This window comes from Stomoxys calcitrans, chromosome 1 (assembly GCF_963082655.1).
Source record: "Stomoxys calcitrans chromosome 1, idStoCalc2.1, whole genome shotgun sequence".
Classification (NCBI taxonomy): domain Eukaryota; kingdom Metazoa; phylum Arthropoda; class Insecta; order Diptera; family Muscidae; genus Stomoxys; species Stomoxys calcitrans.
Genome location: NC_081552.1, coordinates 227,946,861 through 227,973,252, shown reverse-complemented (window position 1 = coordinate 227,973,252; position 26,392 = coordinate 227,946,861). Strand labels below are relative to the sequence as shown.

The window sequence follows — 26,392 nt, the reverse complement described above, 5'->3', positions numbered from 1 at the left end:
TCAAAGATGCTGTTGGACGCAACGTTACGGTGAATGAACACATTTCGAACCGAACACTGATTTTGGTAATAAAATTCAATGATTTGCAAGCGTTGCTCGTTAGTAAGTCTATTCATGATGAAATGTCAAAGCATACTGAGCATCTTTCTCTTTGACACCATGTCTGAAATCCCACGTGATCTGTCAAATACTAATGCATGAAAATCCTAACCTCAAAAAAATCACCCTTTACTATAGCCTCTATCCCCATTTGAATACTACCTAAAGCTATTGCCAAAACCCCTTGAATTAAAACCTATCTTAAACCTAATATTGCTTATTTTCCCATTTTTATATCTTATATCTAAATTGTACAAACCCTTTACCAAAAAAAAAAAAAAAAAAAAAAAAAAACAATAAAAAAATCGAATTACAAACATACATCTAGATATTTTCTTCTCATTTCCTGAAAGGCAACAACAACAAAGGTAAGGCAAAAAGGGGTTTACTCGCTAAACAGCCAGTGTTTTTTTTTAATGAGCTCAAAATCGCCAATTGAGTATCAAAAAAATCCAAGTAAATATGAAAATGTTGTAAAGTCCCTTCCCCAGATTTTCAAACTTCAAAAATTTTAAGACAACATTGGATTTGTGAAGAAGATCTCTTTCCGCACTGGTGCTGGATAAAGTGACATATAGTTTTCTTTGAAAAAACATGGCAAAAATCAACTTTTTTAGGCGTAAAAATGCAAAGTAATTTGTAAGGTTTAAAACGCTGTAACTCCGTCAGTTTTTCGAATTTCGAAACATTTTAAGCACTCCGCAGTTTGAAATTCGAAGACGAATTGTAAAATAAACAAAATTACTTAAAAATTCACACTTTATTTTTTTGTCATATTTTTAGCAAAGGCTAAGCCTTTCAAAAAATTGGAAATTTTTGACGCGAAAAAATTATTTTGAGTTGAGTATAGAGAAGTGACATTTGAGGCAAAAAAGCTATTTAGCACAATCCCTGTGTTGTTTTTTTTTAAAAACTAGCTCAAAACCGCTAGTTTTGGTAACCAAAAAATTAAAACAAATCAATGTTGACTTAAAATTTCTTTAACTTCCCCGTATTTTCAAACTTCAAAATTCTGAAGACACCATTGGATTTGTGAAGTAAAGCCCTTTCCGTAATGGTGCTGTATAAAGCAGTACTAAAAAGTTTTATTTGAAAAACATTGCAAAAATCTATTTTGGGTGTAAAAATTCAAAGTCATTTTCAAGATCTAAAACGCTGTAACTCCGTCAGTTTTTTGTATTTCTAAACATTTTAAGCACTCCGCAGTTTGAAATTCGAAGACAAATTGTGAAATAAACAAAATTACTTAAAAATTCACACTTTATTTTTTTGTCATATTATTAGCAAAGGCTAACCCCTTTCAAAAAATTTAAAATTTTTGATGCGAAAAAATATTTTGAGTTGAGTATAGAGTAGTGAAGTTTGTGGCAAAAAAGCACTATTTAGCGCAATGCCAGCGCTTTTTCTGTAAAAAACGAGTTCAGAACCGCCAAATTGGTATCCATAAATTACAAACAAATACAATACAAAAATGAATGCGATCCAAAAATTGCTCTAACTTCCCTAGATTTTCAAACTTCAAAATTCTTACGACACCATTGCGTTCTTGAAGAAAATCTTTCTCCATAATGGTGCTGCATAAAGCAACACTATAAAATTATCTTTGAAAAACTTCGCAAAAATCAATATTTTTGGGCGTAAAAAATTAAAAATGCATATTTCGAATTCTAAAACGCTGTAACTTCGCCAGTTTAACATTTTAAGCACTCCGCAGTTTAAAATTCGAAGGCGAATTGTAAAATAAACAAAATTACTTAAAAATTCACACTTTATTTTTTTTGTCATATTTTTTTAGCAAAGGCTAACCCCTTTCAAAAAATTTGAAATTTTTGATGCGAAAAAATATTTTGAGTTGAGTATACAGTAGTGAAGTTTGTGGCAAAAAATTACTATTGAGCTCAATGTTTGTGTGTTTTTTTGTTGAAAAAGGAGCCCAAATTATTTTAATTTAATTTAATTTAATTTAATTTAATTTAATTTAATTTAATTTAATTTAATTTAATTTAATTTAATTTAATTTAATTTAATTTAATTTAATTTAATTTAATTTAATTTAATTTAATTTAATTTAATTTAATTTAATTTAATTTAATTTAATTTAATATAATTTAATTTAATTTAATTTAATTTAATTTAACTTAATTTAATTTAATTTAATTTAATTTAATTTAATTTAATTTAATTTAATTTAATTTAATTTAATTTAATTTAATTTAATTTAATTTAATTTAATTTAATTTAATTTAATTTAATTTAATTTAATTTAATTTAATTTAATTTAATTTAATTTAATTTAATTTAATTTAATTTAATTTAATTTAATTTAATTTAATTTAATTTAATTTAATTTAATTTAATTTAATTTAATTTAATTTAATTTAATTTAATTTAATTTAATTTAATTTAATTTAATTTAATTTAATTTAATTTAATTTAATTTAATTTAATTTAATTTAATTTAATTTAATTTAATTTAATTTAATTTAATTTAATTTAATTTAATTTAATTTAATTTAATTTAATTTAATTTAATTTAATTTAATTTAATTTAATTTAATTTAATTTAATTTAATTTAATTTAATTTAATTTAATTTAATTTAATTTAATTTAATTTAATTTAATTTAATTTAATTTAATTTAATTTAATTTAATTTAATTTAATTTAATTTAATTTAATTTAATTTAATTTAATTTAATTTAATTTAATTTAATTTAATTTAATTTAATTTAATTTAATTTAATTTAATTTAATTTAATTTAATTTAATTTAATTTAATTTAATTTAATTTAATTTAATTTAATTTAATTTAATTTAATTTAATTTAATTTAATTTAATTTAATTTAATTTAATTTAATTTAATTTAATTTAATTTAATTTAATTTAATTTAATTTAATTTAATTTAATTTAATTTAATTTAATTTAATTTAATTTAATTTAATTTAATTTAATTTAATTTAATTTAATTTAATTTAATTTAATTTAATTTAATTTAATTTAATTTAATTTAATTTAATTTAATTTAATTTAATTTAATTTAATTTAATTTAATTTAATTTAATTTAATTTAATTTAATTTAATTTAATTTAATTTAATTTAATTTAATTTAATTTAATTTAATTTAATTTAATTTAATTTAATTTAATTTAATTTAATTTAATTTAATTTAATTTAATTTAATTTAATTTAATTTAATTTAATTTAATTTAATTTAATTTAATTTAATTTAATTTAATTTAATTTAATTTAATTTAATTTAATTTAATTTAATTTAATTTAATTTAATTTAATTTAATTTAATTTAATTTAATTTAATTTAATTTAATTTAATTTAATTTAATTTAATTTAATTTAATTTAATTTAATTTAATTTAATTTAATTTAATTTAATTTAATTTAATTTAATTTAATTTAATTTAATTTAATTTAATTTAATTTAATTTAATTTAATTTAATTTAATTTAATTTAATTTAATTTAATTTAATTTAATTTAATTTAATTTAATTTAATTTAATTTAATTTAATTTAATTTAATTTAATTTAATTTAATTTAATTTAATTTAATTTAATTTAATTTAATTTAATTTAATTTAATTTAATTTAATTTAATTTAATTTAATTTAATTTAATTTAATTTAATTTAATTTAATTTAATTTAATTTAATTTAATTTAATTTAATTTAATTTAATTTAATTTAATTTAATTTAATTTAATTTAATTTAATTTAATTTAATTTAATTTAATTTAATTTAATTTAATTTAATTTATTTTAATTTAATTTAATTTAATTTAATTTAATTTAATTTAATTTAATTTAATTTAATTTAATTTAATTTAATTTAATTTAATTTAATTTAATTTAATTTAGTTTAATTTAATTTAATTTAATTTAATTTAATTTAATTTAATTTAATTTAATTTAATTTAATTTAATTTAATTTAATTTAATTTAATTTAATTTAATTTAATTTAATTTAATTTAATTTAATTTAATTTAATTTAATTTAATTTAATTTAATTTAATTTAATTTAATTTAATTTAATTTAATTTAATTTAATTTAATTTAATTTAATTTAATTTAATTTAATTTAATTTAATTTAATTTAATTTAATTTAATTTAATTTAATTTAATTTAATTTAATTTAATTTAATTTAATTTAATTTAATTTAATTTAATTTAATTTAATTTAATTTAATTTAATTTAATTTAATTTAATTTAATTTAATTTAATTTAATTTAATTTAATTTAATTTAATTTAATTTAATTTAATTTAATTTAATTTAATTTAATTTAATTTAATTTAATTTAATTTAAATTTAAATTTAAATTTAAATTTAAATTTAAATTTAAATTTTATTTTATTTTATTTTATTTAATTTAATTTAATTTAATTTAATTTAATTTAATTTAATTAATTTAGTTTTATTTTATTTTATTGTTTTCAATTTAAATTTAATTTTATTTTATTGTTTTCAATTCAAATTTTCAAAAAACTACATTTTTGATTCGAGAAAGTATTTTGAGCTATATGGTTTTTTTTAAAAAATCCCAAAAATTTACTTTTTTTGGACGTAAAAGTTCAAAGTAATTTTTAACTTTTAAAACGCTATAACTCCGTCAGTTTTTCGAATTTCGAAACATTTTAAGCACTCCGCAGTTTGAAATTCGAAGACGAATCGTTAAATAAACAAAATTACTTAAAAATTTACACTTTATTTTTTTGTCATATTTTTAGCAAAGGCTAACTATTTTTAGCAAAGGCTAACCCCTTTCAAAAAATTTGAAATTTTTGATGGAAAAAAATATTTTGAGTTGAGTATACAGTAGTCAAGTTTGTGACAAAAAAACACTTTTAAGCGCAATGCCAGCGCTTTTTCCTTAAAAAATGACCTTAAAACCTCCAAATGAAATCCATAAAATGCAAAAAAAAAAAATCAAAGTGAATTGTAAATTGTTGTAACTTCCCCAGATTTTCAAACTACAAAATTCCGCAGATACCATTGGATTTGTGAAGAAAATCTCTTTCCGCAATGGAGCTGGATGAAGCAATACTTTAAAGTTTTCTTTGAAAAACATTGCAAAAATTTATTTATTTTAGACCTAAAAATTCAAAGTAATTTTCAAGGTCTAAAACGCTGTAACTCTGTCAGTTTTTCGAATTTCGAAACATTTTAAGCACTCCGCAGTTTGAAATTCGAAGACGAATTGTTAACTGAACAAAATTACTTAAAAATTCACACTTTATTTTTTTGTCATATTTTTAGCAAAGGCTAACCCCTTTCAAAAAATTTGAAATTTTTGATGCGAAAAAATTTTTTGAGTTGGGTATACAGTAGTGAAGTTTTTGGCAAAAAATTACTATTTGATGCAATGCCGGTGTTTTCTCTGTAAAAAATGAGTTCAAAACCGTTAAATTGATATTCATAAAGTACAAAAAAAAAAAATTAATGTGGACTTAAAATCGCTTTAACTTCCCTAGATTTTCACTTCAAAATTCTGAAAACACCATTGGATTCGTGAAGAAAAGCTCTTTCCGTAATGGTGTATGAAGGCATACATACTTCAAATTCTTCTTTGAAAAATGGCAAAAATAAATTTACTTTGGGCGTAAAATTTCAAGGTAATTTTCAAGGTCCGAAACGTTGTATCTCCTTCATGTGTTCGAATTTCGAAAATTTTAAACCATTCCGCTGTTTGAAATAAAAGGGCGCAATACCCTAAATCGGAAGATCGTCCTATATTTCAGCTACATCGAAATAGAGAAAAATCGGGGCCATATTAAACACAGTTCTAAAACTGCCTAACATAGGTCAATGCGCCAAATTTCAGCGAAATCTAATAATAAGTGCGCCTTTTATGGGTCAAAGACCTTAAATCGGGAGATCGGTCTCAACGACAGCTATATCCAAATATGACCCAATCTTGGCCACACTCGGTACGAATGCAAAGGAGCCCAAGTCATGACATTTTTCCAAATTTCTTCGAAAACGGATAAAAAATGTGGTTTTAATGGGCCTAAGACCCTAAATCGGCACATCGGTAGATATGGTGACTCTATCAAGATATAGTCCGATATAGCCCATCTTCGAACTTAACCAGCACATGCAAAGAAACAAGTAAATCCGTGCTATGTTCGGTCGGGCCATATATTGGGAACCCACCACCATGGATTCTGCTAAAAATTTATACAAAATAAATTTAATTGAAGGGCCTAATTTTATTCTACACACCAAACTTCTGTCACACCAACAAAAAGTAAAGCTTCAAGGAACCGAACAAAGATAATCGAGGGATCGGTTAATGGGGGAGCCACAGTTGTTGGAAGTCACAACAGAAGCCCACATTCTAAATTTCAGTCAAATCGGACAGACGGACAGCTTGTAAGGGCTCAATATGTCAAATCAGGAGATTGGTTTTTATGGGAGCTATATCCGGTTAAAGACCGATTCGAACCGTGCTTGGCACAGTTGTTTGAAGTCATAACGAAACGCCACATGCAAATTTTCAGCCAAATCGGACAGACGGACAGCTTGTAAGGGCTCAAGATGTCAAATCGGGAGATCGGTTTATATGGGAGCTATATCAGATTATTGACCGATTCGAACCGTGCTTGGCACAGTGGTTAAAAGTTATAACGGAACACTCCATGCTAAATTTTAGCCAAGTCGGACAAAAATTGCAGCTTCCAGGCGCTCAAGGAGTCAAATCGGGAGATCGGTTTATATGGGAGCCATATCAGGTTATAAACCCATTTGGACCGTACTTGACACAGTCATTGGAAGTCATAATGGAACACCACATGGAAAATTTCAGCCAAATTGGACCAAAATTGCAGCTTACACGCGCTCAAGGTGTCAAATCGGGAGATAGGTTTATGTGGGAACCATATCAGGTTATAAATCCATTTGGACCGTATTCGGCAGTCATTGGAAGTCATAACGAAACACTTCATGCAAAATTTCAGCCAAATTGAACAAAATTTGCGGCTTGTAAGGGCTCAAGAAATCAAATCGGGAGATAGCTTTATATGGGATCCATATCAGGTTATAAACCCATTTGGACCGTATTCGGCACAGTCATTGGAAGTCATAACGGATCACCTAAGCACAATTTCAGTCAAATCGGACAAAAATTGGGGCTTGTGAGGGCTCAAGAAGACAAATCGGAAGATCGGTTTATATGGAAGCTCTACCAAGTTATAGACTGACTTAAACCATACTTGGTACATTTGTTGACAGATATTGGGTTGACAAATTTTTTCACAGCTTGTGACTCTGTAATTGCATTCATTCTTCTGTCAGTTATCAGCTGCTACTTTTAGCTTGCTTTAGAAAAAAAGTGTAAAAAAAGTATATTTGATTAAAGTTCATTCTAAGTTTTATTAAAAATGCTTCTACTTTCTTTTAAAAAATCCGCAATTACTTTTTGGGCAACCCAATATAACGAAACACTACATGCAAAATTTCAGCCAAATCGGACAAAAATTGCCAGAGGCTCAAGAATTCAAATCGGGAGGTCGGTTTATATGGGAGCTACATCTGAATCTGAACCGCAATAGCCCATTTGCAATCCCCAACGACCTACATCCATATTAAGCATCTGAGCAAAATTTCAAACGGCTAACTCTACGCGTTCGACCTCCAACGCGATTTCGACAGACGGACGGACGGACACGGCTAGATCGACTCCGAGCGTCTAGACGATCAAGAATATATTTACATTATGGGGTCTTAGACGAATACTTCGAGGTGCTACTAACGGATTGGGAGGCCACGGTAGCGCAGAGGATAGCATGTTCGCCTATGACACTGAACGCCTGGGTTCGAGACCATCAGAAAAAAAATTTCATCGGTGGTTTACCGCTCTTAATGCTGGCAACATTTATGAGGTACTATGCCATGTAAAACTTCTCTCCAAAAAGGTGTCGCACTGCGCACACGCCGTTCGGACTCGGCTATAAAAAGGAGGCCCCTTATTATTGAGTTTAAAACTTGAATCGGATTGCACTCATTGACATTGAGGTACTATGCCATGTAAAACTTCTCTCCAAAAAGGTGTCGCACTGTGGCATGACGTTCGGACTCGGCTATGAAAAGGAGGCCCCTTATTATTGAGCTTAAAACTTGAATCGGACTGCACTCATTGACATTGAGGTACTATGCCATGTAAAACTTCTCTCCAAAAAGGTGTCGCACTGTGGCATGACGTTCGGACTCGGCTATGAAAAGGAGGCCCCTTATTATTGAGCTTAAAACTTGAATCGGACTGCACTCATTGACATGTGAGAAGTTTGCCCCTGTTCCTTAGTGGAAGAATGTTCATGGGCGAAATTTGCATTTGCACTAACGGAATGACTAGTACACCCCCCATCATATGATGGTGGGTATAAAAATATGTGGGAATTTGAAACTGCTATAAATTCCTAAGATTGTCGAAAATCACCTGGAGAATTGGCATGTGAAAAATAATTTTGTGTGGATTCTTGTTTTGACATCACAAACATCCTTGTGAAGGACTGAGGAAGTAAGTGAGGAAAAAATCATCCAAAGAAGGTGGTTTTAATCAGATTCGGCCTTATGAAACATAATGCCCACTAACTTGTTTAGACATCAAAAAAAAAAAAACACTGAAGCCCACCTAGGGCCCAGGTTGTCTTTAGTGTGTAAACAAGTTAATAATCATATAAATATGGAAAAAAAAATTTTTTAAAGAAAAATATTTAATAAAGTAAATACGGACTCACCTGTTGCTATTGCAGTTTCTGCTGCAGCATTTAACATTTTATTGAGATAAAAATTGATTGGTTTTGAGCAAGCCAATTCTCGCTATCAGCTATGAAGTTAAACACAATTTCTCACACACCTCTTCAAGGTTTTGTTTTTTTTTACTTAAAAATATCCTTTCAAGTTTTATTTTCTCCGTTTATTCAAAATAAATAATACATCCACATTTATGGTTTGTTTTCCTCTGGTTGGTTTTCTTTTTTTTTTTGTTTTGTTATTTCACTTACATTAAATAAACCTCTATCATCCTTTGCTTCATCTTACTTTCTTCTTCGTCTTCATCTTCATGTTACTTAGCTTCAGCTTATCATTGGTTTACCACTACGATTTTTTGTTTTTGTTTTTTTTCTTCTGTTTTCTTTAAGAACTACTGGATTTTTTTTTTGGGTTACTTTTCTTTTAATTTTTGTTTTGTTTTTGGAAAATTTTACAAAAATAGCTTAAATAGCTTAAAAACATAGGAAACAAAGAAATTGAGAAATAAACATAAAAATTTTATTTATTATTAATAAACTACTAAAACTAGAAAAAACACATTACAAAAAACACATGACTACTAGAGAAAAAAAAAAAACATAATTCCAAAGAGCTTTTCTAAGGGAGGGCGGCCAGAGTTGCCACCCCCCCACTTTCTTTTCCTAATAAACGATGGAATGTGCAGCTTAAGATTAAGATTTTGTTTCTTTTACAAAAAAGAAAGAACGAAACAATTATGAGACATTTCTATTTGACTACGGCGGAAATGGTGATGATGATGATGATGATGACGAGATAGATGATCATGTGGCCATGATGCCTTTGATCTATACTTCCAAGCGGCGGCAGCGGCTGCGACCTTTTTATTCTCATCGAAGATGAATCTCTTCGTGGGGCAGAAGTAGAAAAAATATTTCATTTGGATTAGTTTTTGTTTTTTTTTGTTTGTTTTTGTTTATCTTTTGGAGGCAAAGCTACAGCTTCAGCATCTTCATCTTTGTCATCTTCCTTTTCCTTATTCTGTTTGGTTTTGTTTTTGTTTTTCATTTTTTTTTCGTCGTATAAAACGTTGCCAGATTTTTGCTTACTTATGTTGTATGAGTTTAGAGGGGAGGGGGTAGGAGAGGGGAGTGTAAATGTGTGAATTGTTGTAGACAAAAGCCCAAAAGCCTTTTTTTTTTTTTGAGTAAAACCAGGCCTTGGTTATTTTGAATTTCTTTTGTTTTTCATTTCTTTTTTACTAAAAAAGCGCGTTCTCTGTTTCTTTAGCTTTAGCTTCATCTTTCTGCATTCAGCATATTCTGCATTCATTTTCTTTGCTATTCCTTTTTTTTTTCCTTTCCCATTCATTCATCATCGATTTTCAGTTACAAACACAAAATTTTGGTTTCTTATGATACGCATCCATTTATGGATAGACTTAGAACTGTGAGAAGACAAAACAGAGTTACCACATGGTTATTTTATTATTATTATAACGGCTCAGCCTTTGCCCTCTGTCGCGCACTTACCTTAACAAACAAAAACATTCATCTACTTGGGTGCTAAGGGATGTAAAAATTGTGTATAGGCAGCCCCATTGGGTGAGGCCGCAGTGCTCAATGCCTGGTCAGAGGAATCTGTCATTGGTATGGTAGGAATCATTGGGGGAGCGTAGTAGGGATATGAGGGGCTTATATACTGTAAGAGAATAATTCATTTTGTGTTTTTGTTTATGATTTTTTTGTGTTTTTTTTTTTTTTTTTGTTTGGAGATGGAATAGACAAAATGGCATTGTTATTAAATTGTAAGTTTGGTGTCTCATTTCAATTTTTAAGGATAATTCACCTGCAAAGGACCCATGGGTGGCATCATAGCCCCATATGGCATAACAGCCTCTGAGCCATTCAAATACATTCCGGGACCCTGTAGGGTATTCACCAGATCCGTTTTGTATGGCGAAACGCTTAGATGTTGTGGTGAAGAAGCCAACTGTAAATACTAAAGAAAAAAAAAATCAAACATCAATGGGCATACGACATCAACCATATAGTTAAGGAGATACAAATGTTTTAAGTTATTTATTTAAATGTTGGAGTGTTTTTAAGAATTTTGGTGAGTTTTTATCAATTTTGACGTTGAACTCCTAGGTTTGAATCTTGAGAAGATAATCAGAAAGATTTTTAAACCTGGGCTATACCTCAATAAGGCAGGCGACATTTGAGAGGCCTTCAGGTTTAAAAAACAGGGAGATTTTTAAGCTACTATCTTTAAACCGCTCACGCACGTTTCGTGTTTTGTTTCACTGTCAAACATCTTTCGATTGGTCTATAATTTAACCGTAAATCGTCTAACAAACGAACAACGATTGCAAATTATTTAATGTTATTGTAGAAATGACCATTGCGCGCTTAGTTTTTTTTTCTCAGTTTTGGCTCAAGGGGTATGTGTAATGCAGCCGAAATTACAACAATAACACTCGCACTCGCACATTGATTGTTTTTTTGTTTTCCTCGTTTTCCTCCTTGAGGTGTATTCGTTGTCCCCCTTTCCTTACCCGCTTCGTGTGCGGTGGTTGACGCCCTTGTTCTCTAGTCGCTGTCATCCAGCTGTTTAAGGCATAACACTAAACAGTAGGGGTATTCACGGCGATAAGAGAACAGGTTTGAATACACTGTACACACTGATAACGTTTAATATATCTGAGTGGCACAATGCTTGGTGAGTTTGTTTTTTTTTACGAGGGTTACATTCGAACTTTTTCGCGGTATATTCCCATGTTCATCATCATCCACCTGATGTCCTCGCTTTATGTGAAATCAAGGGGGGTGAGGATTCTGATCCAGACTTTCACATTCCAGGGTATCACACTCTATCTCTTTGGTTTAAATTTAGGATTGGAACACACGTACTTTACTTCGGATTTCTATATATAGAAGTCCAAACTCTGAAAGGGAGGTTTTCTTTAGCGGCTTTTAGAAAGGGAGTCAACTTTCTGACTCAATTTCTACAATCTTAGTGGATTTTCCGGACAGTTAAATCGTTGTTGCTGCCAATTTCAATGTCCGCAACTCCTCTTGGCTTTCACATTTGGGACATACGACTCCGGAGGGTCAATACGCCGAGCTATTCGCCGCGCGGAATGGACTGATGCAACTAGTGAATGAACCGACACACATTTCATGCGTCGAAGGGCACCAACATACCACTCTTGACCTATGCTTAACTTCGCACCATGAGAAGTATGAAATTAATGTCCTTGCACCTTTTGGTAATTCCGATGACTGCACCATTTTAGCGTCATTTTCGTATTCTGCCTTTCGCACCACCTCTTCCCCAAAGAGCACATTGGGCTGAGCTCAACGAATTTTCCAGCATTTTAATTGGAAACTTTGTTTTCTAAACGGCGACGTAAATAATGCTGCCGAAATTTTGGAGGAAGTAATATTAATAGGAATGTGAACGTTAATTCCGATTTAGAATTTATCGGTTAAATCAAAAGACAAAATTTTGTTTAACCAGGCATGTAGGGATGCTGTCAGATGAAATGAGGATGCCTTTAGGACTTGGCATCTGAACAAAAATGCCAATACCGAAATGATGCGCAAACAGGCAAGAACTTTGTGAGCCAGAGTACTTAGACACGAAAAGTTTCTTTACGAACAGCGTCTTCGTCGCAAAGTTATTGCTTCTCTGAGGGGAAGCAAGAGCTTTTTGGTCATTCGTAAAAAGTGTAAAGGGCAACACATCGGCAATCCCAACTCTTGTTAAGGATGACCGGGCATTCACTGACCCGGTTGATAAGGCTAATCTATTGGTTGAATTGTTTACAGGAAATTCTTCCTTGCCGTTTAGCAATCAACCACTCCCCGTGATTGACAGTGCATCTATTGTAGTTCGATGCCTCAGATATTCTTTCGAACACGTGAGGCTAAAAGGGTCCTTGCGGATCTTGACGTTAACAAATCTCCGGGCCCGGACGGTATATCAACACTTGTCATTTGTAAGTGTTTTTCGGCGCTTGCTCGTCCACTACGCAAATTTTTCAACCTTCCTTCCTTCCATGCGGGAGTTTTCCCGGCGCGTTGGAAGGTGGAAGGCTAACCATCATCTTGTGAGATACTTAGAGTCCAATGGTCTTCTTAGCAAAAGACAGTATGGGTTTCGCAGTAATCGCTCTACGGGAGACCTAATGGCATTTTTGTCGGAACGTTGGAATCGCTTTATCCACCAGTTTGGTGAGAGTAAGGTCGTGGCACTGGATATCTCCAAGGCATTTGGAGTCGGTAATAACTTCGTTCGATTTCCATTGAGCTTTCTCAGAGATCGCACTATACGAGTTGTTGTAGATGGGTTCTCATCCGATGAGTACACATTGGCTGCAGGTGTGCCACAAGGCTCGGTCCTTTCCCTTTCCCCTTCCCTTTTTCTTATTTTCATTGACGATCTATTGAGTCCGACTTCGAAACCAGTTGCCGATGACAGTAGTCTGTGTCATTTATATTCATTCGACCATAGGCCCAGTCCTTAAGAAATTGTGGATAAGACGCTCTCTCAGGATTTGTTAGCCATTTCCGAATGGTGTAGAATACACACAGTAGACTTTAACGCACAGAAGACGCAGTGCAGTTTCTTGTCTCACAAGCGATTCACTGACCCACTACAATCGTCCATATCTATCGACGGTATGAATTCGAAGTGTCGAAAGAAGCATTCAAGAGTTTGGGATTTCTTAAGCGGTACAGGAGGTATTTCACCTCCTCTGATCTTCTCAAAATCTATACTACCTACATCAGGTCAAGGACGGAATATTACTCTCATATATGTGCAGAAGCCCCTAAGTCATCTTGGAACTACTTGTACGGGTATAACGAAAATGTCGCTAGAGGCATACCCACATGTCGCTAGAGGCATACCCCACAGATTCCATTACCCCTGGAATATGTAAGGTAGTTCCTAGTCTTGCAAGCTCGTCCACTTTACAATTCCCTGGGATATCTCCGTGGCCCGGCACCCAGAACAGGTGAATTTTGAACTTTTCAGCCATCTCGTTGAGAGATCTGCAACAGTCGAGGGCGGTTTTTATGTTCAGAAATACGTCCTCCAGGGATTAAATGGCTGTCGTTATGATATTATATCTTGATCATTCTACCACTTCCTTAATGGCAAGGATCTCTGCTTGATACACACTGCAGTGGTCGGGTAACCTTTTCGATATGACCAGTTCTAGATCTTTAGAGTACACCCCAAGCCCACCTGGTAGTCTGGTGTGGAACCATCCGTATAGAAGTCTATGTAACTTCTATTACCAGTGATATCGTAGTTCCAATCGGTTCTATCAGGAATAGTTGGACAGTACTTGTTATCAAAAAGCGGCTCAGGTAGGGTGTAATCCACACTGCTTGGAACATTGGATATTGTATCAAAGATAACACAGTGTAGCCGTAGCCGCCACACGACCAATGAAAAAGCTCCCTTAACCTCACGGCAGTGGTCGCTGCAATTTGAGTAGCCACAATGTCCAGAGGCATAAGTTCAGTGCATCAGATGGTATCGTCCTCAGTGCGGCTGTGATGCACAAACCAGCCATGCTTTGGATCCGGTTAAGTATTGAGCAGTAGGTGGACTTTTGTAGCGCCGTCCACCAGACCACAACACCATATAGCATTATAGGTCTGACAACTGTAGTAATATACCCAGTGCATGACACGCGGTCTAAACCCCCAACTTTTGCCAATGGCTCTCCTGCAGGTGTATAGGGCAAAATATGGCTTTCTTGCCCTTTCCAAAATGTTGAAGTTGAAGTTCAATTTCCTGTCCAGCAAGACACCCAGGTATTTTGCGCTTTCTGTAAATGGAACATTCTCTCCTCCTAAGGAGACAGGTGCCACTGTAGGCAATTTGTATCTCCTGCTGAAAATAACTATTACTGTCTTGCAAGGATTTATACCTAGACCACTTTCGGTAACCCACTTTGCTGTTGCAGGTGGAGCTTCCTGAAGTATAGCTCTAAGAGGACTTGGAAACTTTCCCCTAACCACAATTGCCATGTTATCAGCATACGCGACCACTTTTACACCCTTTTCTTCCAGAGACAATAATACATTGTTAATGGCTATATTCCAAAGTAGAGGAAATGGTACACCTCCTTGAGGGGTTCCTCTGCTGACCCATTCCTTTAGATCCACAGATCCCAAGCCTGCCGTAATGCATTTTTTAGTAGGTAAGTTTTTAATTAACTTTTTTACGGTAGAGATGACGCCTAGAAACTCCAACTCCTACAAAATTCGTCATTTCGTTTGTAACACCTCGAAATATGCGTCTAAGACCTCATTAAGTCTATGTATTCTTGATCCTCATGACATTTTAAGTCGATCTAGCCATGTCCGTCCGTCTGTTCGTCCGTTCGTCTGTCGCAATCACGCTAACTTTCGAAGGAGTAAAGCTAGGAGCTTGAAATTTCACAAATACTTTGGTTGGGATTGGAAATGGGCCAAATTGGTCCATGTTTTGACATAGCTGCCATATAAACCGATTTTGGGTCTTGACTTCTTGAGCTTCTAGAGGACGCAATTCTTTTCCGATTTGGCTGAAATTTTGCAAGAAGTGTTCTGGTATGACTCCAAACAACTGTGCTGAGTATAGTCTAAATCAGTCCATAACCTGATATAGCCGCCATATAAACCGATCTCAGGATTAGACTTCTTGAGGTTCTAGAGGGCGGAATTCTTATCCAATATGGTTGAAATTTTGCATATGTCGTTTTGGTATGACCTCCACCAACTATTCCCAATATGGAATCTAAATCGGTATATAACCTGATTTAGCTGCCATATAAACCGATCTTCCAGTTTGACTTCTTGAGCCTCTTGGTCCACATAAAAAAGTGATTGAAATTTTTTGAAAATTCCAATTAGTTTTCATACCCACCACCGATGGATGGGGGTATATTCATTTTGTCATTCCGTTTGCAACACATCGAAAAATATCCATTTCCGACCCTCTAAAGTATATATATTCTTGATCAGCGATCGATCTAGTCCCTCCGTCTGTCCGTCCGTCTGTCTGTTGAAATCACGCCACAGTCTTTAAAAATGGAGATATTGAGCTGAAACTTTGCACAGATTCTTTTTTTGTCCATAGGCAGGTTAAGTTCGAAGGCGGGCTATATCGGACTATATCTTGATATAGCCGCCATATAGACCGATCCTGCGATTTAGGGTCTTAGGCCCATAAAAGCCACATTTATTATCCGATTTTGCTGAAATTTGAGACAGAGAGTTGTGTTAGGCCCTTCGACATCCTTCTTCAATTTGGCCCAGATCGATACAGATTTGGATATAGCTGCCATATAGACCGATCCTCCGATTTAGGGTCTTAGGCCCATAAAAGCCACTTTTATTATCCGATTTTGCTGAAATTCGAGACAGTGAGTTGTCTTAGGCCCTTCGACATCTTTCGTCAATTTGGCCTAGATCGGTCTAGATTTGGATATAGCTGCCATATAGACCGATCCCCCGATTTAGAGTCCTAGGCCCATAAAAGCCACATTTATTATCCGATTTTGCCGAAATGTGAGACAGTGAGTTGTCTTAGGCCCATCGACATCTTTCTTCAATTTGTTCCTGATCGGCTCAGATTTGGATATAGCTGCCATATAGACCGATCCGACGATTTAGGGCCTTAGACCCATAAAAGCCACATTTATTATCCAATTTTGCTAAAATTTGGGACAGTGAGTTGTGTTAGGCCCTTCGACATTCTTTGTTAATTTGGCCTAGATCGGTCTAGATTTGGATATAGCTGCCATATAGACCGATCTCTCGATTTAAGGTTTTGGGCCCATAAAAGCCACATTCATTATCCGATTTTGCTGAAATTTGGGACAGTTAGTTAAGTTAAACTCTTTGACAAATTTCTGCAATATGGCATAGATCGGCCCAGATTTGGATATAGCTGCCATATAGACCGATCCCCCGATTTAGAGTCCTAGGCCCATAAAAGCCACATTTATTATCCGATATCGCCAAAATTTAGGACAGTGAGTAAAGCTAAGCCCCTTGACATACTTCGTCAATTTGGTCCAGATCGGTCCAGATTTGAATATAGCCGCCATATAGACCGATCCTCCGATTTAGGGTCTTAGACCCATAAAAGCCATATTTATTATCCGCTTTTGCTGAAATTTGAGACAGTGAGTTGTGTTATGCCCATCGACATATTTCTTCAACTTGGCCCTGATCGGTTCAGATTTGGATATAGCTGCCATATAGACCGTTCTCTCGATTTAAGGTTTTGGGCCCATAACAGCCACATTTATTATCCGATTTTGCTGAAATATGAGGCAGTGAGTTGTGTTAGGCCCTTCGACATCTTTTGTCAATTTGACCTAGATCGGTCTAGATTTAGATATAGCTGCCATATAGACCGATCCTCCGATTTAGGGTCTTAGGTCCATAAAAGCCAAATTTTTTATCCGATTTTGCTAAAATTTGGGACTGTAAGTTGTGTTAGGCCCATCGACATCTTTCTTCAATTTGGCCCAGATCGGTACAGATTTGGATATAGCTGCCATATAGACCGATCCCCCGATTTAGAGTCCTAGGCCCATAAAAGCCACATTTATTATCCGATGTCGCCAAAATTTAGGACAGTGAGTTAAGTTAAGCCCCTTGACATACTTCTGCAATAAGGCACAGATCGGCCCAGATTTGGATATAGCTGCCATATAGACCGATCTCTCGCTTTAAGGTTTTGGGCCCAAAAAAGGCGAATTTATTGTCCGATTTTTCCGAAATTTGGGACAGTGAGTTGTGTTAAGCTCTGCGACGTCCTTCTTCAATTTGGCCCAAATCGGTCTAGATTTGGATATAGCTGCCATGTCGATCGATATCTCGATTTAAAGTCTTGGCCCCATAAAAGGCTAAGGTCCGTAGGCATTCGTAAAAAATCTCTCCCGGGCGGTTCTCCAAAAAAATGTCAGGAGTCGGGTAGGGTTGCCCTATAGATTTATTGTTGTTGTCGTAGCTGTGTGTTGAACACTTAAGCGGCAGCCCTTGGCCGATGAAGGACGCCATTGGGTTAATCTGGCACGTATAACCGGCTGCCAAGGCATTGCTATAGATTTCTCCAAATGTGGGACGTATGGGTCTTTGAAAACTCCTTGCCTTTATATTGTAGTAGAAAAAATAGCCTTTAATTGAATATACTTAAGCACCATATTTGCAATTTTTTTCAAGATTCGATTAAAAAATGGTTAAATCAATTAATTTTTTAATTGTGACTGAATTTTCAGATTCAATTAAAAATTCATTGAATCAATTAATTTTTTAATTGAAGTGGCAAAATTTTCAATCATGACTGTTATTTATATCAAATATCATTCAATTTAAGAATGATGGAACCAATTAATTTTTTAATTGACAAGGACATTATTTTCTATTAAATATTTAATTGAAATTTTTGTTAGCAATTTTTTGTCTGTGTAGTATTATATGATGGAGGCCACCATGGCGCAGATGTTAGCAGGTCCACCTATGACGCTAAACGCCTGGGTTCGAATCCCGGCGAGACCATCAGAAAAAATGTTTTACTTAATTAAGATATTTTGTTGGAGTTTTACACAAAAAGACCTCCTTATATACTAACATGGGTGATTCTAAGTTATTCGTTAATTTATAGGCGTCATTAAGCAGCACTTACCTGATTTTCGAATGTCGCAGCTGGCTGGGCAGCTGTTGTAGCCATCATATAGCCGGGTATCCATGGAGAACTAGCCAAGGGATAACTACCTATTTGGGGTGTACCAAAACGAGTATAGCCAGCTGTAGTACCATTTTGCTGAGCCCCTGGATCAGGGGTTACAGGTATACTTTCCATACCTGCTGTTCCGGCTGATATATCCAAACGTGAGCGATTATTTGGGTCTCGAGCTTTCAGTAGATTCTTTTTAGCCGACGAGCCGCTATCAGCGAACTTAACCACCAATGGATCGTTAGCACCCGGTATTGTAGTACCATTCAAAGCGTGTATAATCTGTTCGCATTTTTCACGATTTTCCATGCGTGCAAAGCCAACGCCTAATACAGGAGGAGTAAAAGAAAAGAGAAAAAGAAAAGAATGTCCATAGGATATAATGAAAGTTGGTTGTGAACAGGGTTTTCAATTTGAAACTTTTCCACAACAATTACCTCGGGAATTCAATTGTGCATCACATAGAATCTTTGTCGATACCACGTGTCCGTATTTCGATAACATTTTCTCTAAATCAGTCTCTTTGAAATATGGCGGCAAATTTGTTATATACAAATTTGTTGGATCCTGCTCTTGTTGCTGTTTTGGGGTTTTGACCATGGGAAAGGGAGTTTTCGTTTTTGTTTACATTTTTAAAAATTTTCACAAAGATTAGTTAAAATTCATACAAAATTTTACTATGATGATGATGGTGATGTTGTTGGGTGATTAATGGGAAAAAATGATTACAAAATTTTATATATGGCTACAGTAACAATGTGTGTGTGTATAAAAAGAATATACATGACGTATAAGTTGGCTCTTCTGAGTTGAATTTCTTAGCACTACCACATCAAGTTCGAAAGTTCTGAATTTTATTTGCCCTCCACCATGAATATAATGTGATATGTTTTTTGAATGATTTTTTTACCCTCCACCATAGGAGAGGGGTATATTAATTTCGTCATTCCGTTTGTAACACCTCGAAATATGCGTCTAAGACCCCATAAAGTCTATATATTCTTGATCCTTATGACATTTTAAGTCGATCTAGCCAGACAGACGTCCGTCCGTCTGTCTGTCGAAAGCAGGCAAACTATCGAAGGAATAAAGCTAGGCTCTTGAAATTTTGCACAAATACTTTCTATTAGTGTAGGTCGCTTGAGATTGTAAATGGGCCAAATTGGTTCATGCTTTAATATAGCTGCCATATAAACCGATCTTGGGTCTTGACTTCTTGAGCCGATAGAGGGCGCAATTCTCATCTGATTTGACTGAAATTTTGCACATGGTGTTTTGGTATCACTTCCAACAACTGTGCTAAGTATGGCTTAAATCGGTTCATAACCTGATATAGCTGCTATTTTAACCGATCTTGGTCCTTGACTTCTTGAGCCTCTAGAGGGCGCAATTTTCATCCGATTTAGATGAAATTTAGCATGAAGTTGTTTGTTAGGACTTCCAACAACAGTACCAAATATGGTTTAAATCGGATAATAACCTGATATAGCTGCCATATAAACCGATCTTGGGTCTTGACTTCTTGAGCCTCTAGAGGGCGCAATTCTCGTCCTATTTGACTGAAATTTTGCACGTGGAGTAAAGCTAGGCGCTTGAAATTTTGCACAAATACTTTTTATTAGTGTAGGTCGATAGAGATTGTAAATGGGCCAAATCGGACCATGTTTTGTAATAGCTGCCATATAAATCGATTTAGGGTCTTGACCTCTTGAGCCTCTAGAGAGCGCAATTCTCGGCCGATTTGACTGAAATTTTGCACATGGTGTTTTGGTATCACTTCCAACAACTGTGCCAAGTATGGTTTAAATCGGTCCATAACCTGATATAGCTGCCATATATACCGAACTTGGATTTTGACTTCTGGAGCCGATAGAGGGCACAATTTGCATCCGTTTTAGCTGAAATTTAGCATGAAGTTGTTTGTTAGGACTTCCAACAACAGTACCAAATATGGTTTAAATCGGATAATAACCTGATATAGCTGCCATATAAACCGATCTTGGGTCTTGACTTCTTGAGCCTCTAGAGGGCGCAATTCTCGTCCTATTTGACTGATATCTTGCACTTGGAGTAAAGCTAGGCGCTTGAAATTTTGCAGAAATACTTTATATTAGAGTAGGTCGGTAGAGATTGTAGATGGGCCAAATCGGACCATGTTTTGTAATAGCTGCCATATAAACCAATTAAGGGTCTTGACCTCTTGAGCCTCTAGAGGGCGCAATTCTCGGCCGATTTGACTGAAATTTTGCACATGGTGTTTTGGTATCACTTCCAACAACTGTGCCAAGTATGGTTTAAATCGGTCCATAACCTGATATAGCTGCCATTTAAACCGATCTTGGAACTTGACTTGACTAGATCCACTAGAGGACGCAATTCTGGATCGAATTGGACTATAACTTGATATAGCTCTAATAGCATACAAATTCTTATCCATTATTCTTTGTTTGCCTAGAAAGAGATACCGCGCAAAGCACTCGGCAAATGCGATCCATGGTGGAGGGTATATAGGAGGGTATATAGGAGGTGTCTGTTGAAATCGAGCTACAGTCTTTTAAGATAGAGATATTGAGCTGAAACTTTGCTCAGATTCGTTTTTGGTCCATAAGTAGATTAAGTTCGAAGATGGGCTATAGCGGACTATGTCTTGATATAGCCCCCATATAGAACGATGCGCCGATTTAAGGTTTTATGCCCATAAAAGCCACATGGTCTTAGGCCCAAAAAAGGCGCATTTATTGTCCGATTTTGCTGAAATTTGGGACAGTGAGTTGTGTTAGGACCTTCGACAATATTCTTCAATTTGGCTCAGATCGGTCCAGATTTGGATATAGCTGCCATATAGACCTATCGACGATTTAGGGTCTTAGGCCCATAAAAGCCACATTTATTATCCGATTTTGCTGAAATTTTGGGACAGAGAGTTGTGTAAAGCCCTTCGACATTTGACCCCTTCTTTAATTTGGCTCAGATCGCTTAAGATTTGGATATAGCTGCCATATAGGCCGATCTCCCGATTTAGGGTCTTAGGCCCATAAAAGCTACATTTATTATCCGATTTCTCTGAAATTTAGGGCAGTAAGTTGTCTTAGGCCCTTCGACATTCTTCTTCACTTTGGTTCAGATCGGTTCAGATTTGGATATAGCTGCCATATAGACCGATCCGCCGATTTAGGGTCTTAGGCCCATAAATGGTACATTTATTGTCCGATTTTGCTGAAATTTAGGACAGTGAGTTGTGTTAGGTCCTTCGACATTCTTCTTCACTTTGGTTCAGATCGGTCCAGATTTAGATACAGCTGCCATATAGACCGATCCGCCGAATACGGGTCTTAGGCCCATAAAAGGCGCATTTATTGTCCGATTTTGCTGAAATTTGGGACAGTAAGTTAAGTTAAGCCCCTTGACATTCTTTTTCGATTTGGCTCAGATCTGTTCCAAATTTGGATATAGCTGCCATATACACCGATCCGACGATTTAGGGTCATAGGCCCATAAAAGACATATTTATTATCCGATTTTGCTGAAATTTGGGACAGTGAGTTGTGTTAGGCCCTTCGAGATCCTTCTTCAGTTTGGCCCAGATCGGTCCAAATTTGGATATAGCTGTCATATAGAACGATCTCTCGATTTAGGGTCTTAGGCCCATAAAAGCCACATTTATAATCCGATTTTGCCAAAATTTGGGACAGTGAGTACTGTAAAGCCCTGCCATACTCTTCTTCAATTTGGCTCAGATTCCTGAAGATTTGGATATAGCTGCTATATAGACTGATCCGCCGATTTAGGGTCATAGGCCCATAAAAGCTACATTTATAGTCCGATTTTGCCAAAATTTGGGACAGTGAGTTGTGTTAGGCCCTTCGACATCTTTCTTCAATTTGGCCCAGATCGTTCCAGATTTGGATATAGCTGCCATATAGACTGATGTCTCGATTTAAGGTGCGTTGTGTTAGGCTCTTCGGCATATTTCTGCAATTTGGCCTAGATCGATCAAGATTTGCATATAGCTGCCATATAGACCGACCTCTCGATTTTAGGCTTTGGGTCCATAAAAGTCGCATTTATTGTTCGATTTTGCCGAAATTTGAGACAGTGAGTTGTGTTAGGTCCTTCGACATTCTTCTTCAATTTGACTCAGATCGGTCCAGATTTGGATATAGCTGCCACGTAGATCGGTCTCTTGATTTATGGATTTGCGCCCATAAAAGGCGCATATATTGTCCGATTTTGCTGAAATTTGGGACAGTGAGTTGTGTTAGGTCCTTCGACATTCTTCTTCAATTTGACTCAGATCGGTTCAGATTTGGATATATTAGCCATATACACCGATCCGCCCATTTAGGGTCTTAGGCCCTTAAAACCCATATTTATTATCAGATTTTGCTGAAATTTGGGACAGTGAGTTAAGTTAAGCCCCTTGACATTCTTCTTCAATTTGGCTCAGATCGGTCCAGTTTTGGATATAGCTGCCATGTAGATCGGTCTCTTGATTTATGGATTTGCGCCCATAAAAGGCGCATATATTGTCCGATTTTGCTGAAATTTGGGACAGTGAGTTAAGTTAAGCCCCTTGACATTTTTCTTCAATTTGGCTCAGATCGGTCCAGATTTGGATATATTAGCCATATACACCGATCCGCCCATTTAGGGTCTTAGGCCCATAAAAGCCACATTTATTATCCGATTTTGCTGAAATTTTGGGACAGTGAGTAGTGTTAGGTGCTTAGACGTTCTTTTTCAATTTGGCTCAGATCGGTTCAGATTTGGATACAGCTGCCATATAGACCGATCCGCCGATTTAGGGTCTTAGGCCCATAAAAGCCACATTTATTATCCGATTTTGCTGAAATTTTGGGACAGTGAGTTGTGTTAGGTCCTTCGACGTTCTTTTTCAATTTGGCTCAGATCGGTTCAGATTTGGATACAGCTGCCATATAGACCGATCCGCCGATTTAAGGGTCTTAGGCCCCAAAAACCCATATTTATTATCCGATTTTGCTGAAATGTGGGAAAGTTAGTTGTGAAATACATGGAACATACCATTCAACTCAGTGAGTCAACTTTATACCATCTAATCACTTGATATAAGACTCTTTATATTCAATGAAATAGGATTCTACTCGATTAATATCCAAAGTATGAGTATCTAATGAGTTGAATCCCTTCCATATGCATTCTAAATTCACACACACATTGTTATCATTATTATTTGTGTATTAGTACTAGTATTAATAGGTTGGTGTGTTTGTTGTATGTAGGTGTAAGTAGATAGTTTTGGTATGTTTTGTAAACAGGTTTCTACAGTAACTACTCAATTAAGTATTTTCTTTATAAAATTGTTTAACTAAGGCCGGTCCATGTCTACTCAAAATTACTTTATTTGGGTTTTTTGTTTTAAAAATATCTCTGCGTCTAGGTATAAAACGAAAACTGAAGGTATTTAACTTTATTTGATCTAGGTAAATATATTTTAAAACTCATTTATATCGATTCTAAGGAGACATCATACCCCATTTGGAACGAATGATCAATATTGGAATTTTGAATAGATCTCTAAAGAGCTTGTCTTCAAGGTGTGTATCTAATATTGGGGTTTTGTGTATTGAAATTGCCTACAATTTCTTTGGGTATGATGCTATGACTATAATGAAAACTTTCAAATATCTATTGTTATACTATATATGTTTATACAAAAATATATTTGGATATATAAATAAAATCTAGGTGATCAGGTTTATGTCTTCTCTTATAACAGCCTTTATGTCAAATTATTTTTTTTTTATTTTTTTACATTAAAAAAATCCATGTTTTAAATTAAATTCTAGTCTTAGTGAACAGAGAATGCATAAAACGGTTTTGATCACTCTATAAATAATTTCAAATACAATCTGTAAAAATTTACAAAATAGTTTTCTGTTTTATTTTTCTATATATTATAACTCTATCTTAATTAATCGGAAAAATATTCTACGTCAAAGAGATACTACAAAAAATTAAATATTGGGTTGCCCAAAAAGTAATTGCGGATTTTTTAGAAGAAAGTAAATGTATTTTTAATAAAACTTAGAATGACTCTTACACTTTTTTTCTAAAGCAAGCTAAAAGTAACAGCTGATAACTGACAAAAGAAAGAATGCAATTACAGAGTCACAAGCTGTGAACAAATTTGTCAACACCGACTATATGAAAAATCCGCAATTACTTTTTGGGCAACCATATATTGTAATTGAAAAAGAAATCATAGAACTATACTATTAATCGCATAAAAATTATTTTATTTTCTCAGCTAAACCAATTATACAAGTCGGAGAAATTCAAAATAAATCGATACATATGTTGTTTGCTAACTTACTAGGAGAAATTGTGGTATATGGCAACAAGAGTATCCAAAACTAGTAAAGAAAGGCAAAAGTCGGGTGGTGCCGGGCACAAAACCTAAAATCGAGAGATCAGTCTATTTGGCAGCTATATCCAAATCTGGACCGATCTGAGCCAAATTGAGGAGGGATGTCGAAGGACCCAAAACAATTCACTGTCCCAAATTCCGGCGACATTGGACTATAAATGCGCCTTTTATGGCCCCAAAACTTTAAATTAAGAGATCGGTCTATATGGCAGCTATATTCAAATCTGGACCGATCTGAGCCAAATTGAAGAAATATGTCGAGGGGCTTAACTTAACTCACTGTCCCTAATTTCGGCGACATTGGACTATAAATGCGCCTTTTATGGCCCCAAAACTTCAAATTAAGAGATCGGTCTAATTGGCAGCTATATCCAAATCTGGACCGATCTGAGCCAAATTGAAGAATAATGTCGAAGGGCCCAAAACAACTCACTGTCCCAAATTTCGGCGATATTGGACTATAAATGCGCCTTTTATGGCCCCAAAACTTTAAATTAAGAGATCGGTCTATATGGCAGCTATATTCAAATCTGGACCGATCTTTGTCATATTGCAGAAGTATGTCGAAGGGCCTAACATAACTCGTTGTCCCAAATTTCAGCGACATCGGACAATAAATTAACCTTTTATGGGCCTAAAACCTTAAATCGAGAGATCGGTTAATATGGCAGCTGTATCCAAATCTGGACCGATCTGTGTCTTATTGCAGAAGTATGTCGAGGGGCTTAACCTAACTCACTGTCCCAAATTTCAGCAAAATCGGATAATAAATTCGCCTTTTATGGGGCCTAAACCTCAAATCGAGAGATCGGTCTATATGAGAGCTATATCCAAATCTGGACCGATCTGAGCAAAATTGAAGAAATATGTAGAAAGGCCTAACTTAGCTCACTGTCCCAAATTTCGGCGACAACGGACAATAAATGCGCCTTTTATAGCCCAAAAATCTTAAACCGAGGAATCGGTCTATATAGCAGCTATATCCAAATCTATACCGATCTAGGCCAAGTCTCAGAAAAATGTCGAAGGGCCCAAAACAACTCACTGTCCCAAATTTCGGTAACATCGGACAATAAATACGCCTTTTATGGGCCCAAAACCTTAAATTGAGAGATCGGTCTATATGGCAGCTATATCCAAATCTGGACCGATCTGGGCAAAATTGAAGAAACATGTCTGGCCAAATTGAAGAAATATGTCGAAAAGCCTAACATAAGACACTGTGTCAAATTTCAGTGAAATCGGATTATAAATGCGCCTTTTATGGGGCCAAGACTTAAAATCGAGATATCGGTCTATATGGCAGCTATATTCAAATCTGGACCGATCTTTGTCATATTGCAGAAGTATCTCGAGGGGCTTAACTCACTGTCCCTAATTTCGGC

At 34.5% G+C, this 26,392-nt stretch overlaps 1 protein-coding gene across 3 annotated transcripts in view; it reads right to left on the bottom strand.

The window, feature by feature from the left end:
* Positions 1 to 9,282: 9,282 nt before the first annotated feature.
* Positions 9,283 to 26,392, bottom strand: part of LOC106087630 (protein alan shepard) — a 241,489-nt gene continuing 224,379 nt past the window's right edge. For 2 of the 3 annotated variants that reach the window (XM_013252745.2, XM_013252746.2), the window contains exons 5-9: positions 19,036 to 19,177; positions 18,548 to 18,924; positions 10,694 to 10,846; positions 10,378 to 10,546; positions 9,283 to 10,292 (exon numbers count right to left, since the gene is read on the bottom strand). In XM_013252745.2, coding sequence (XP_013108199.2) covers positions 10,400 to 10,546; positions 10,694 to 10,846; positions 18,548 to 18,924; positions 19,036 to 19,177 — 819 coding nt within the window. In that variant the 3' untranslated portion in view covers positions 9,283 to 10,292; positions 10,378 to 10,399. The remainder of the gene's footprint in view (positions 10,293 to 10,377; positions 10,547 to 10,693; positions 10,847 to 18,547; positions 18,925 to 19,035; positions 19,178 to 26,392) is intronic. The other variant, XM_013252747.2, reaches the window with a different exon arrangement.